Source organism: Populus euphratica, unplaced genomic scaffold (genome assembly GCF_000495115.2).
Source record: "Populus euphratica unplaced genomic scaffold, PopEup_1.0 scaffold35.1, whole genome shotgun sequence".
Lineage (NCBI taxonomy): Eukaryota > Viridiplantae > Streptophyta > Magnoliopsida > Malpighiales > Salicaceae > Populus > Populus euphratica.
Window position 1 is genome coordinate 1,258,272 of NW_011499860.1, and position 12,761 is coordinate 1,271,032.

General features: G+C 36.4%; 2 protein-coding genes across 2 annotated transcripts; both read right to left on the reverse strand.

Moving 5' to 3' along the window:
- Positions 1 to 1,297: 1,297 nt before the first annotated feature.
- LOC105124537 (putative methyltransferase DDB_G0268948) lies at positions 1,298 to 2,950 on the reverse strand. Its single transcript, XM_011024590.1, has 2 exons — positions 2,345 to 2,950; positions 1,298 to 2,031 (listed from the first exon to the last, which is right to left on the reverse strand). The coding sequence occupies exons 1-2, from the start codon at positions 2,492 to 2,494 to the stop codon at positions 1,399 to 1,401; spliced, it is 783 nt and encodes a 260-aa protein (XP_011022892.1). The 5' UTR covers positions 2,495 to 2,950; the 3' UTR covers positions 1,298 to 1,398.
- Positions 2,951 to 6,386: 3,436 nt separating this feature from the next.
- On the reverse strand, positions 6,387 to 10,604 carry LOC105124538 (F-box protein At5g39450-like). The gene is made up of 2 exons (XM_011024591.1): positions 8,170 to 10,604; positions 6,387 to 6,807 (listed from the first exon to the last, which is right to left on the reverse strand). The coding sequence occupies exons 1-2, from the start codon at positions 10,008 to 10,010 to the stop codon at positions 6,792 to 6,794; spliced, it is 1,857 nt and encodes a 618-aa protein (XP_011022893.1). The 5' UTR covers positions 10,011 to 10,604; the 3' UTR covers positions 6,387 to 6,791.
- Positions 10,605 to 12,761: the final 2,157 nt, after the last annotated feature.

Below are 12,761 nucleotides of genomic sequence, written 5' to 3' on the forward strand. Positions count from 1 at the left end.
CTTAAATTTTCAAATTACGACCATGAAAGATACCACAACACCAAACACACCATGACTAAATCAAATGTAGGCCTTACCTTCACGTCATTGCAGCCCTAAAGTACTGCAATTATACCTCCTTGTACTTCTATAAGTCGAGTAACGGCTAAGTAGAACTTCGGCAAGTAAAACGAATTCACAGCTTCAGCTACTGTGATCAAAGAAATAGGACCTTCACCACCTATTAATTAAGTTCACTAGCTCATCATCAAGAGTAGGACTCTAGGATGTTGCGTAGTATGTTTTAAATGCTGTTCACTTATAATGGTGCCATCTCTTGTTCATAAAGCTCATCGACCAGGCGTTAACAATTTTTCTCCGCGTAAGCAAACGTTTGAATGAAATACATTAGTGCAAGAGCCTCTTGGGACACACCAATAATTTCTGACAAATGGTACACGATGGAAATTTTAAGAACATCAAATGGCTTCGTGTAGATTTATTTCTAATTCTTCCATCACGATGCAAACAATGAATGAGAGCTTAAGTTTTAATTATCAATGAAGTCTTAATCTGGTGATATTCACCCTTGCACATATGGAAATAGATATTTATGAGCTTGAGTGCGTCCTTACCATCTAAAGTGAAAACAATAAAGAAAGAAAAGTAATCATTTAGGTGGCCAAGTGGTAAGAACTTGGGATTAAGGGGTTTGCTCTCTCTGTGGTTTCAGGTTCGAGTTCTTGGTTGCTCGTATGATAACCACTGGAGGCTTACATGGTCGTTAACTTCAGGACCCGTGAGATTAGTCATGATGCGCGTAAGCTGGCCCGAACACCCACATTAATCTAAAAAAAAAAATAAAGAAAGAAAAGTTCAAAGAGGGAGACAAGAGAGCTATCATGCATTTATCTTTAATGAATATGCTCTAGCAAATCAGTTGATTACATGCAATATGTAATATTTATTTTATTTATATAAAATATATTTATTATTAAAAAAATATTTTTAATATTTAATTATATTTGATTAATAAATTTAATATTGTTTGATTAACAAATCTAAAGTAAAGATAAAATTTGAAGAACAAAAATGCAAACCCAACATTCATTCATTTGGATGACCTGGTCTAGCTAGCATCCAAATATATTGCTGCCTGCTTCTCAAACAAAACATGTATGTTCTTATCTTCTACGAATGATCGATGATACATATTGAAGGAGTGAAACTGTAAGAACAATTCAAAACTCGTTAGTTTTGAAGTAAAGAACAATCCAAAACAGTGATGCGAAGTACTAATTAATACAAACATTGTTATTCTATTATTTTATGTTAAACAAGAATTGAAGTACAATGAAGCTCGAACTTCAAACCTCTAAAGAGAGTAACATTACTGTATTCATCATTTTCACTAATTAATTAGAGCTTAACTTTCCCTGCAAGCATATATGTCTTATAGATAACAGTTCTAACCACTTCAGGCCCACCCCATGCACTCTCAAGTTCCTGAACAACCTCGTCAGACAATAAATCTACACCTTGTCCCTTGGCTGTATTGAATGCTGACAATGACCTGAAAAACTTCAAGAGTCCCTGAAACGACATCTTCTTTTCCATGTCCAATTCGAGCGGCTGACCCTCACACCCAACACCTACACTTTCAAAAGGAAATGGAAGCGTCTTGTAACACTCTAATGCATGCTTGAAATTAGGGTTTTGAAAAGGAAAGGTTCTCTCAAAGTGGACCGCTAAGAGAACATCAATTTCTGGGCTAAACTTGAATCCGGAGTAGCACCAAACAGCAAATATGCCTCCTGGCTTTCTAAGAACGCGCTTGACGATTGGATAGAACTTTTCTAGATCAAACCAATGCACAGCTGAAGCCACAGTAATGAGATCAACCGAATTCTCACCTCCTAGTAAATGAACTAATTCATCATCAGATATCATTAACGGGGTATGCAAGTAATGAACTTGGGGATGTGGTATGGCATGCTTTAATTGCTCCTCACTTATGTCAGTTGCTATCACTTGCTTGTAGTGTTCAGCGACCTGAAAATGAAAAACATCTCTTACTAATTAAATAGAAAAACTTGCACTACAATGTAATGTCAAACACAAGTGCATGCTGATTCACGCCAAATCAGTAATGTCAAGCACAAGTGCATGCTGATTCACGCCAAATCATCATCAAACTAATTAGGTCTGTCAAGAGTAGAGAATTTGAGCATCTTAAGAAATATCCTATGTCTGGTCTTGTCTACGATCAGATGTCAGTATAAAAATCTTAAAAATGATAGCTACGATTGTTCGTCTCTCAATTTATTTAGCTGTAGCTCAAGAGAGTGAGAGACAGAGAACTTACACCGACAGCCGCCTGACCATTGCCAGTGCCAACATCCCAAGCTAAAGAGTGGTCAGGGGTGAGAGAAGCCAACATTGAGAACCATTCGCTTGGATATCGTGGCCTTACATCCACATATATAGCTGCCTGATTGTCAAACAAACCTGCCATGTTAAATCTTGTGAAGTCTGATAGAATATGTGCCTGTTAATGTTTCGATGACCGAGTGAAGGATGTATATATCATGCCATGCATTCTGAGTTTACAAGGAGACCAAATTAAATTACTCAGGAGAGCGACCTGCAATTTGGAGGACTATAACAAGAGTAGCATGTCTACTTCTTGTTGTATCCTATAAACAAGCGGGATTCCTTACGTATTAAGCAGGATTAATCATATTCAGGGAAAAGAGAAGGTGGCAGCAACCCTCGAGCGTGCAAAAAACAAGGAGCAAGGAGGCCTAATTAATCCGTGCAAGAGAGCGACTTGCAATTTGGGGGATTAAAAAAAAAGTAGCATGTCTACTTCTTGTTGTACCCTATAAATTAATCATATTCAGAGAAAAGAAAAGGTGACAGCAACCCTCTAATGTGCGAAAACAAAGAAAATATTTTAGCTTTAATCAGAGAACTTGTGATTTAAGGAAGGGCAAGTTGACCTCTCTTCCAAGAATCATCGCTGCTACTAAAGATCAGGTTACTCGAGATGTTTTTCCGTCCAATAGTCACAAGTGTTTTTTTTTTTAAGTAGACTGATATATATATATATATCACTACTTAAATAAATAAAAAAAACCCTGGTGGTTTCCTACGAAAAAGATCATATATATTGGTTTACCAGTACCTCTCAAATCATCAACTTGGTATTTGGTTTAGAAAATAACATTATGATAATATTAAAATCGAGGGCTGTGGATTTTGTGCTGAAATATCGTTTAAACCCATTTTCATTTAGAAAACACCTAATAATCTCCATAAAAATCTCTTTAAACCATTGATCTAACAACCAGAAAACACCCCCAAGTCACCTAGAAAAATAAAAATCAATTAATTAAAAAAAAACCGAACCATATCTCTATGATTAAATGGAACTTATTGATATTAATATTAACTCTTTTTTGTTATTGTAAACAGTCCCAGGAGACAACTTTGTCTCTCTTAACCTGTTTTCCAGAAGTTCTCTCTCTCAAACTAGGGATCAAAAAATAAACATAATGAAGTTATGGACCTAAAATTAAATTATAAAAACAAAAGGGACTGAAAAGGTAATCAAAGAAAAAACGACACTCTCTAAAACCCAATTATATTTTTAAAAATTCTAGAAATTTTTTAAGTTTATTAAATATTTTATTTTGATATATTAATATAAAAAATTATTTTTTAAATAAATTATTTTAATATATTTTTTAAATAAATGAATACTACAAATAAATTTGAATGCTATTTTGAAGCGGGATAACTATTATTTTTGAAAATATTTTTTTATTTTAAAATATATTAAAATATATTTTTTATTTTTAAAAAATTATTATTAATACTGACACATTCAAATAATCTAAAAAAAAAAAATATTACTTTAAAATAAAAAAAATCAATTTTTTTTTTAAAAACACTTCTAAAATACAATGAAAAACAATGCCTGCCAGCTGCCCACACAACCTCCACCACCTCCAGTTTCAAAAGGAAATGGAAGTGTCATCCCCCTCAATTTGCTCCTCACTCCTGACTTCAATAATCTATGCAACATTAACTCATACCCATCCCCCATTGCTGCACTGCTGTAATCATCAATATCCTGCAAGTAAACGGTGCTCGGAGTTGGGAGCAATATGCTATTCACATCCCAATGACTGCACCAAGACAAACTGCAAAATGCTACCTCCATCAAAAGCAAGCAAGCGCCAAGCTTTCGTTCTAAAGACAATAGCTTCATCTATCTCGACAGAAAAATGCAAGTTTTCAACAGTCAATCAACAGGATGAACAACATATGCATAACTCTAACAATTTGATTTCAATACCAAAACAAGATGCCTCCCCGGAAGCAACCACCAAACTCGGTTGAATCGACCATTAACAAGCCCCCGAAGCAAAGCAAAACGGGGTTCAGCCCTCTATAATTAACATTCATGCTAAACCAAACTATTAGTTCTCTCATACAAAATTGGTAAATTACTGGCGAACAGAGCCTCAATTGCTCCGTGAAGATTTTCATCGAGCACTATTTCCATGTATCAAAATCCATTCATCAAGAACAATGCGGGGTAGATCTATCAAAAACCCACAAAAATAACAAAGAAATTATATTAGCCAAATTAAGATTCTCATTCATTAAAAAGAAAATTCATATTGAGAATAGCCAAACACACCACCCACTTCACCACGGGCAGGAAAAATTAAGATCTCTCAATTTCTTCATAAACCCAACACAACAATAGCCTAAAAAAATAAAAACTCCTTTTCTACATTTCAATAACAAACAAAAACTGCAATCAATCACCGCCGTTTTTTTGAGAGGAAGAACAAGCACCGTCGGATTTATGATCGTGATGATGATGATCGTGATTGCAGTCATCGTCATCGCTGTCATCCTCATCGAAGGGCTTCTCCTTGTGAAATATACAGCAAATTTTGGAACTTTTTTTTTGCATAAACTCGTTGTCTACGGTGCCTTCTTTCCACGAAACTTTCTTTTTCGGTCGATTTAATCGCAAAGTTAGGGTTTGTGGTTGTTGTTGGGTGGGGTTTTCTAGGATGGTTGTGGTTGCAGAGGCAGGCGGTGGTGGTCTCATTGCAGCGGCGGTTCTTACGGTTGTTGCGGTGGTGCTCATGGCGGAGGTTCGCGTCGTTTTTGAAAGTGGAAGGATGGTGAGAAGGGGAAACGCAAGACGCAAGACGCAACAGCCTTGTTGTTGTTTTTATATATATTATTTTCCATTAACGCAAGACGCAACAGCCTTGTTGTTTTTATATATATTATTTTCCATTTTTTATTAGCGAACCGACAACTGGAATCCGCATATTCTATATTGGGTACTTCTATTTGTAATAGGTGCAAATTAGTCCTTCAAATCTATTGCAAGTTATATTTAAGTATGTTATTTTAATTGTTATTTATTGAAAGTGTTTTGAAGCCAATGTATTTAATAATAAAGTATTTCAACATTGAAAGTGTTTTGAAACCAATGTATTTAATAATAAAGTATTTCAACATAATATAATTGCCCGGGGATGATGGTTTTTGGTTTGATTTTTACTTAAAAAAATCAAATTAGTTTTTTTTTTAAATTCAAAACTAAAATTAAACTAAAATTTAATTCAATTTATATTGTTAAAGAACTGATAGAACCAAAAATTTTTATGGGTTTTTTAATAAATTAATTTGGTTTTTTTTTTGGTTTTTTTAATTTAATTGATTTTTAAAAAATTTTTGCTCCTATAATTTTACTCTTAAAATTTCTTTCGGTTTGTTGATTCTTTTTAACACATGAAACATTTGTTGTCATTTTAGTTGGCTAATTATAGCAATTTGTACCCAAGGCAATTTGGATTTGAACTTTGGACCTTAATATTGTTTCTAAATGGAATTTGATCTCAGTTGATGCCCATATTAGTTCACAAACATGCTTTACTATTGAATAAGATCGCTCTAAAAATGAAATTTAATCTCGATTCTCTGTTGTTTTTTATGACAATTTAATCGTTTCTTTTCTACCAAGTCCTTAACTTCTAATCAAATTTCCAGTTTCACCCACCATGGACAATTATAAATGCATTTAAAAATGGTAATTTACATATTAACAAAAAAAAGAGTCAATTTTAGTCAAGGGACTAACTTATGATTTCCAAAACCAGGACTCTTTAACTTCCATAATCATAAGAACACAGGGCCTAAACTTTGATTTACTCCATATTCAGTTGTTTAAAAAACTTTGCTGCAAGTCATTCATGCAAGAACAACAACGCAACAGCAGGTCCCTGGAATCAGAGAAGGCAGTTTGGAGGAGATGGAAATAATTACAATGCATGCAACGCAGATAGAATAAAATTTAAAAAAAGAAAGAAAAAACACTAAAAAGGGGACATTTTCATTCCCAATTATACCATCCAAATGCATTTAGCAAAGTAGTTTGTTCAATCTCTCATCCTTCTACCAATCATAAATTAATACACCTCATTATCTACTTATAATTTTAGAAGCTTATACCTTATGCTTATTATCATAAAAATAATATAATCTTATTCAATGCTTGTCTTTATTCAGGATACACAAGAATCACCTTAACCTTTATAATCCAAGAGGAGGGTATCGTGGAAGCATGGAACATTGAAGAGCAATTTCATCATCAATGAACAACAGCTTGTTGCCTGTGGAAAAGGAATTCGAACCGCCAGCTGCAGCAACCAAGGACACTTCAGCTTTTATGAATTTGTAGTAACCCTTCGGCTTATGGACTTTGCTTTCAGTGCCTATAAATGTTTTTGCCTGTCAAAGAGAAACATGGAAACACATCTGAGAAGCTTTGATTGAATGCTCTCTTATCAGATAGCACATCATTATTAGACTTAACTTCGCCTAACACTTTACCAAAACCAGTACTCTAGATTAGTTTCCCAGAATGAATATTTTGGAATCAATTCAGTGTGTAGGGAAAGTAAAGTACAAGAGGTTAACTCAACAGAGACTCATTTCTTAAACCTTGCCTTGAATACAAAGCCTGAGGCGAGTTTCCTAGAATCATTTTTTATCCCTTGCCTTGCACAGAAAGACTGATGCAGCATACACAAGAAACTGAAGAGCATCAAACATGTGGCTACTTCTGAACTTGAAAGTTGTACAGTCCAAGCTCGAGCATAAAAGCATATGACAATGATCCAGATTCCAACGGAATGACTCGTGCAAGTTACAACAGTGAACAAGGAGTGATTGAGCACCATACTAAATTATGAAAAGAGATCAACTGTGGAAATGAAATATAGTATGTAACAGGCCAAAGACTGTATGTTTCATCTTGTCTGGTCTTCTAAAAGCATGAAGAAACAGTGGCAGTCAAAATAGAGCGGAAAAGGGAAGTAAAATCTCCTTTCACCTAGTAGCCTACTTTCTGAATCATGCATAATGGCATTATAGTTTTGAATAAGAGAATAGCATCTTCAATTAAGTGAAATAATAAAAAGAACTATATCTTTTCAAACTCAAACTAAGGTCACATAGAGAAGGCTTGGCTCAATTTTCCGGCTTCCCTACTGTGATGGCATGATGATGATTTTGGAAATACATAAAAAAAGTGTGATTACAAAGTTGCTAAACAATTGGCTAGCCCACTTGAAGAGCTTCATCAGCACATCGTATCCATACAAGAATCACGGAAATTAAGATCAACAATAGGATGCACAATTATGCCAGGAAGCATGCCTCATTGACAAAGTTAGAAACATGAACACTGTGCTCTGAAGTAAATCCTAGAACCTGATTTTGGTTAATCAGCCATCAAACAATAAGTTCTCATTATATTCAGAAACAGAACATGGTGGAAACCATCATATTACATCTCAAAGCTAATTCCTTTAGCCACCTCAGTTGTCCATTCCTTCTCACTTTTTTAGTGACTTTCACACAATATCCAAAATGTTTTTAAAAGATATCCACATGACTTACGGAGAAGGAGCAATTAAAAATAAATTGGTTGATTGCTCAGGAACAACTGGAACAGTAAAAGATAATGACATGATGACACGAACCATCAAGTTGAGATAAAGTAAAGTAAAACTGCAAAATAACAATTTGATATTTATTTACCAGAAAACAAAAGAAAATGAAAATAAGCATCCAATAAAGAAGAACTACCTTGGTGAAGGCAAACAAGTTGAGGCAGTTGAGAAGCCAGCAAAGACATTTGAGTAGGACTTGGTCAAATATGAAAAGTTGTCACTAGGAGGTAAAGCAGGCACCCGTTCACCTTTCTTCAAAAGTTCTTGTAAGTTCAGTCTCTGCATGTTCAAGACAGCTCTCGACTCCTTCCAAACAAAGGCAAGAAGACCATTTTGAATTACAAAGAGGGAACCAGGCTTTGAGCCTGGATATCTGAAACCATACCCATTCGCTATACCCTCCCCTGCAAATGCATGCTTAATGGTCAAAGGAAAGGAATTTGCATCAACATCCCAAGGAAATGGATCCTGTGAAGGCTCATCAATATTAACAACGAACATTGCTGAGCCATTTGGATGCAGAACATAGTGGGTGCCTTCTAATATCTTGGTAGCAATGAGATTTCTGTGTCCCTCAGACTCCTCGTAAGTGATCAAAAGAAAGAACAGAGCTTTTCCAGGCTTGTCTTCAGTGGGCTTCCCGGGAGGCCAACCAAAAGTCCCTCCCCATAAACCAGCATATTCTTGATCAGCTCTTGGAACTCGCATGGGTAATTTGTATAGGGCAAACTGACTGTCATGGATATTCGGCCATGCTCGATAAGAAGATAATCTCATCTTAGAGGCATGTAAAGTCAACCCTATTGTGTCCCCTGACCTCAAAAACTCATGCAGCTGTGCATGTTTACTCTCTCTGCTTGAAGAACTGTGCTTTGAATGTCCGTGGCTACCATTTACGGAGGGGGACTTCCCCAAAATCTGTCTGATGTATGCTCTGAGATACCCACCGAGGGTTTTCTTCGTGTTGGATTGCATCTGATTATCATCCTCATTCAGAGACCCACTTGACCGATCAAGACTCTTTCTAATCTCACTCCATTGCAGTTGCGTAGGATCAGAAGGCACTTCAGGTGCTTCCTTCCAATTAAAGCCTTGACCAAGCTTACAAATTTTCAAAAGAAATGATCTCCGTTCAAATAGGAGTGCTATATCTTTCTGAAAATTCTCTTCATCATTCCTCAACCGAGGAAACAGCAGCCTGTTTTCCAAATCGGGTACCTTTTGACCAACTTGGCTTGTGACAACCTCAATCAACTTTCTTCTGTCACTAAAAGACAAGCGGTTAAAGGGCACCTTGGCCTCACATTGTATAATCAACCTCTGTGACCACGACAGTCCATTATGAGATCTAGAAAGCTTTCTTGCTAGCTCCTTATCTGAGTTATAAGCAAAGCTTTTATTTGGGAATAATTGACCCTTCTGTTGCCTAGGCTCAACCTCAAGCAACAGGACATTGCATTTGCTCCCTACAGACTTGACTGAACCAGGATAAACATGGTCATTCCCTTTCTCTCCCCCATGTAGGAAAAACGAGGTAGAACCATCAAGGTCACCTATTATTTCAAAAACCGGTGCCCATAAAATAGGACCTTCCTCGATTCCTAACGGGCCCAACTCCTGTGGTAAAATCCGGCATCCAACGACAGATACAAAACCAGGCATGACATACACTACATTACCAAGCTCGGGATTTTGGTGAACCCAAATTCCAATTAATGGCTTAACACTAACAAGGAAGCGACACAACGCCCTATAAGATGATACACCCTTCCGCCACTCCATAACATCCTGATGAGAGATAATTCCTACCATGTCACATTGGGTGCGCCAAACTTTCTCGGATGCCACAATATCATATAAGCTTCGGCAGCAAATACTTAAAATACACATGTCCCTTGGAGAAAGGGACCGTGATATGATGGCAAACACATCATCAGGAAGCCCAAGAAGCAGGCTTGAACCACAAAATTCAGGCATCACACCACTTCACCTGATTATTTATGGCTTTATCAAGCAATTCAAAATTTTATTATGTCTCTATTAGCATAAACAGCACAATTCACTGAATACTACATATTCTATAAACACAGTTAGGACCAAACAAATCAACAACCAGCTGATTTAACAATAGAAGCTAAAAGAAACATTGCCTCACCCTTGAAAACCCAAAAGAATCCATCTTTCTCCAATCAATTCAATCAAAGTAAGCAGATCCAAGCCTGGAAAGTGACATGGGTCTGCCACAGATTCTCCAGTTCTTGCCTTTAATAAACATGCATGGCATCAAAAGGTACAAAAAGGAAAAACGGGGTTTATCTCAGATTCACCAAAACTAAGAAGGGTTTGTTTCAAATTCTCCAAAACTCTACTGGGTTTGTTGCAAATTCTTAATTTCAAACAAAAAGAATGGTTCTTTAAAAGAAAAGAACGAAACACTATGGAAATTTGCTATGAATCCTGCAGCTATTATATAGAAAACAAGAAAAAAACATAAGATTTAACGTGTTTCGAGAATATGGGTACGGAAATTGAGACAAGCAGCTTTATTTTCAATTTAGAGTTACAAAAGAGTATACTATTGGTATGTTGGTTTTTATATTTTAAAAATGCAATAATTTTTCTTTAATATTAAAAATAATTTTTAAATTATCATAAAAATATTATTATGATACAATTTTAAAAAAATAATTATTATTAAACTTTAAAACACCATCTATATTAGTAATTCTTAATAATACCCTTTCTTTGATCCACAAATTACAACAAAAATTGAATAAAAAACCTCCTAGCATCAGTGTTGGGTGTTGGATGTTGGGTGTCGGCCTGTCAGGTCAAGTCATCTCCTCCACTTCCACTGAACAACCAAAGTCCACACCCCAACTAGCTTGCTCTGCTTTGCTTGTTTTCTACTATCAAGCTTCCCCAAAGGAGAATGATGGAGATTACGAAAGAAGAAATTGCCTAGAAGCTTTGGTTTAAAAAAGATTCGTCCTTGGTTTTTATTAATTGTTTTCTTGGGGTCCCTCACACTTTCTCTCTTCTTGTTTTACTACCACTACATAGATCCATGTCTCGATTAGCCAACCAAACTAAATCTAGAACTAGAAGCCAAGAAGATGTCCCAAAAGTCAAAAAAAAAAAAAAAGAACACTTGACATTATTGTCACTGTAATTAGCCCAACGATTCCTCCATGTGGAATCTCTTGCTTGGCTCTGGCCCCTCACCCTATAGTGCATGCATGATTGAGCCTTCGATTGAGACATTAATCGAATTTCTTGTTTCTTCTTTATCTGCTTTTCCATCTAGACACTAAATTTATTTTGTGCCTCAAGTCCCATTTATGTATATTATAAGAGGTCTTGGACCCAAAATTCTTCTTTATAAATAAAAAAAGAAGTTAAATAATAGAACATTCATGCTTTAATTGAAGAATTGCGTTGATGGATGTTTTTAACAATAAAAGGCTACACTTACGAGTTTGGTTTGGAGATGGGATAATTTAGACCAGGTCGTGCATTGTGATGGAGGTGGAAGCGTTGTTTTTGAGAGCCACTTTTGACTTGCAAGTCATACAAAGAGACTTTGTGATTTTGTTACTATCACTGACCCTTTATTTTGATCAATTTATTCTTACGATTATGAAAGCCTCAAGCCTTTCAATTTTGTCATGACATAGAACGGGAATTTGAAGATGGATTTGTTGACCATGGAGATAGATCTCTACACGCTGGCCTTCCAACTCCAAATCCATACGCCTGGTCATTGTCCTTCAACCTGAGGCTGCTACTACCATCTTCTTCACCACAACAGGACTCCTCACATGGTGCTTCCCATCAGACCAAGTTATCTCTCCAAACACATAGTCATTGCTCTTAAAACCTTTCTTGACCTCTAGAGCGACCTTGAACATTTTCTCTTTGTTTATCTTATCGAACTTCAAGCTTCTTGGCTCAACATTCACAGATATGCCTCCAGGTGCCCTGATATTAACTCTATACAAGCTTGGAGTCCCCATGTTCTTCAAGGTTCGGGACAATGTGGTATTGCTTGAGAGATTCGGGACACTAATGGATGGATAGTTGAAATCCAGCAAGAGAGATTCGGGGCACTAATGGATGGATAGTTGAAATCCAGCAGACCATTGTTGTGCGGCTGGCATATGTATGGGTTACCAAAAAAAAGTGACAACTAGGTTATATTATAGCCAATGGAGCATAGAAAATTCACGTAATCTTCGGCCGTTAGGTCATAGACGAGGCCTGGGTCCATTGCAAGGCTAGGCCAGATGTGCCCGGCACCATAATTCAACGGGTTTGCCTCAAGAAGAGAAGCATTCGCAATAGGCTGCTTCACATTACTGATCATTGTCGCTGAAATGTCATAAGCAACCAGCTGTCGATGACTCGTACACCAAAACTTGGAGATGCTAATGCGAAGAGCAGAAAAGCACTACCCTGTGTTAGGTTAGTTGCCATTTTATGTGCAACAAATGAATGGCATCAATCATTGATTATTGGTAGCCACCATTATTGAATGAGCTAGAGTTGGTAGCCACAAATGTTGACAACAAACCAAGAATAGCCTCCATGAATGCCTATAAATAGAGGCATATGTTAGAGAGCAAAATGAAAAAGAAAAAGAAAAGAGCCAAAGATATGAGAAATGTAGGAGAGAGTGGGCTGCCATTGCAGCACTAAAAAGAGAGAAATAGAGTGAGGTTGAGAGTT

What these genes read in the sequence shown, in the direction of transcription:
- LOC105124537 (XM_011024590.1), bottom strand. Translation starts at nt 2,494, where the DNA reads ATGGCAGGTTTGTTTGACAATCAGGCAGCTATATATGTGGATGTAAGG. An exon ending in ATGGTCAGGCGGCTGTCGGT is followed by an intron (nt 2,032 to 2,344) that starts GTAAGTTCTCTG and finishes TTTCATTTTCAG; the next exon opens with GTCGCTGAACACTACAAGCA.
- LOC105124538 (XM_011024591.1), bottom strand. Translation starts at nt 10,010, where the DNA reads ATGCCTGAATTTTGTGGTTCAAGCCTGCTTCTTGGGCTTCCTGATGAT.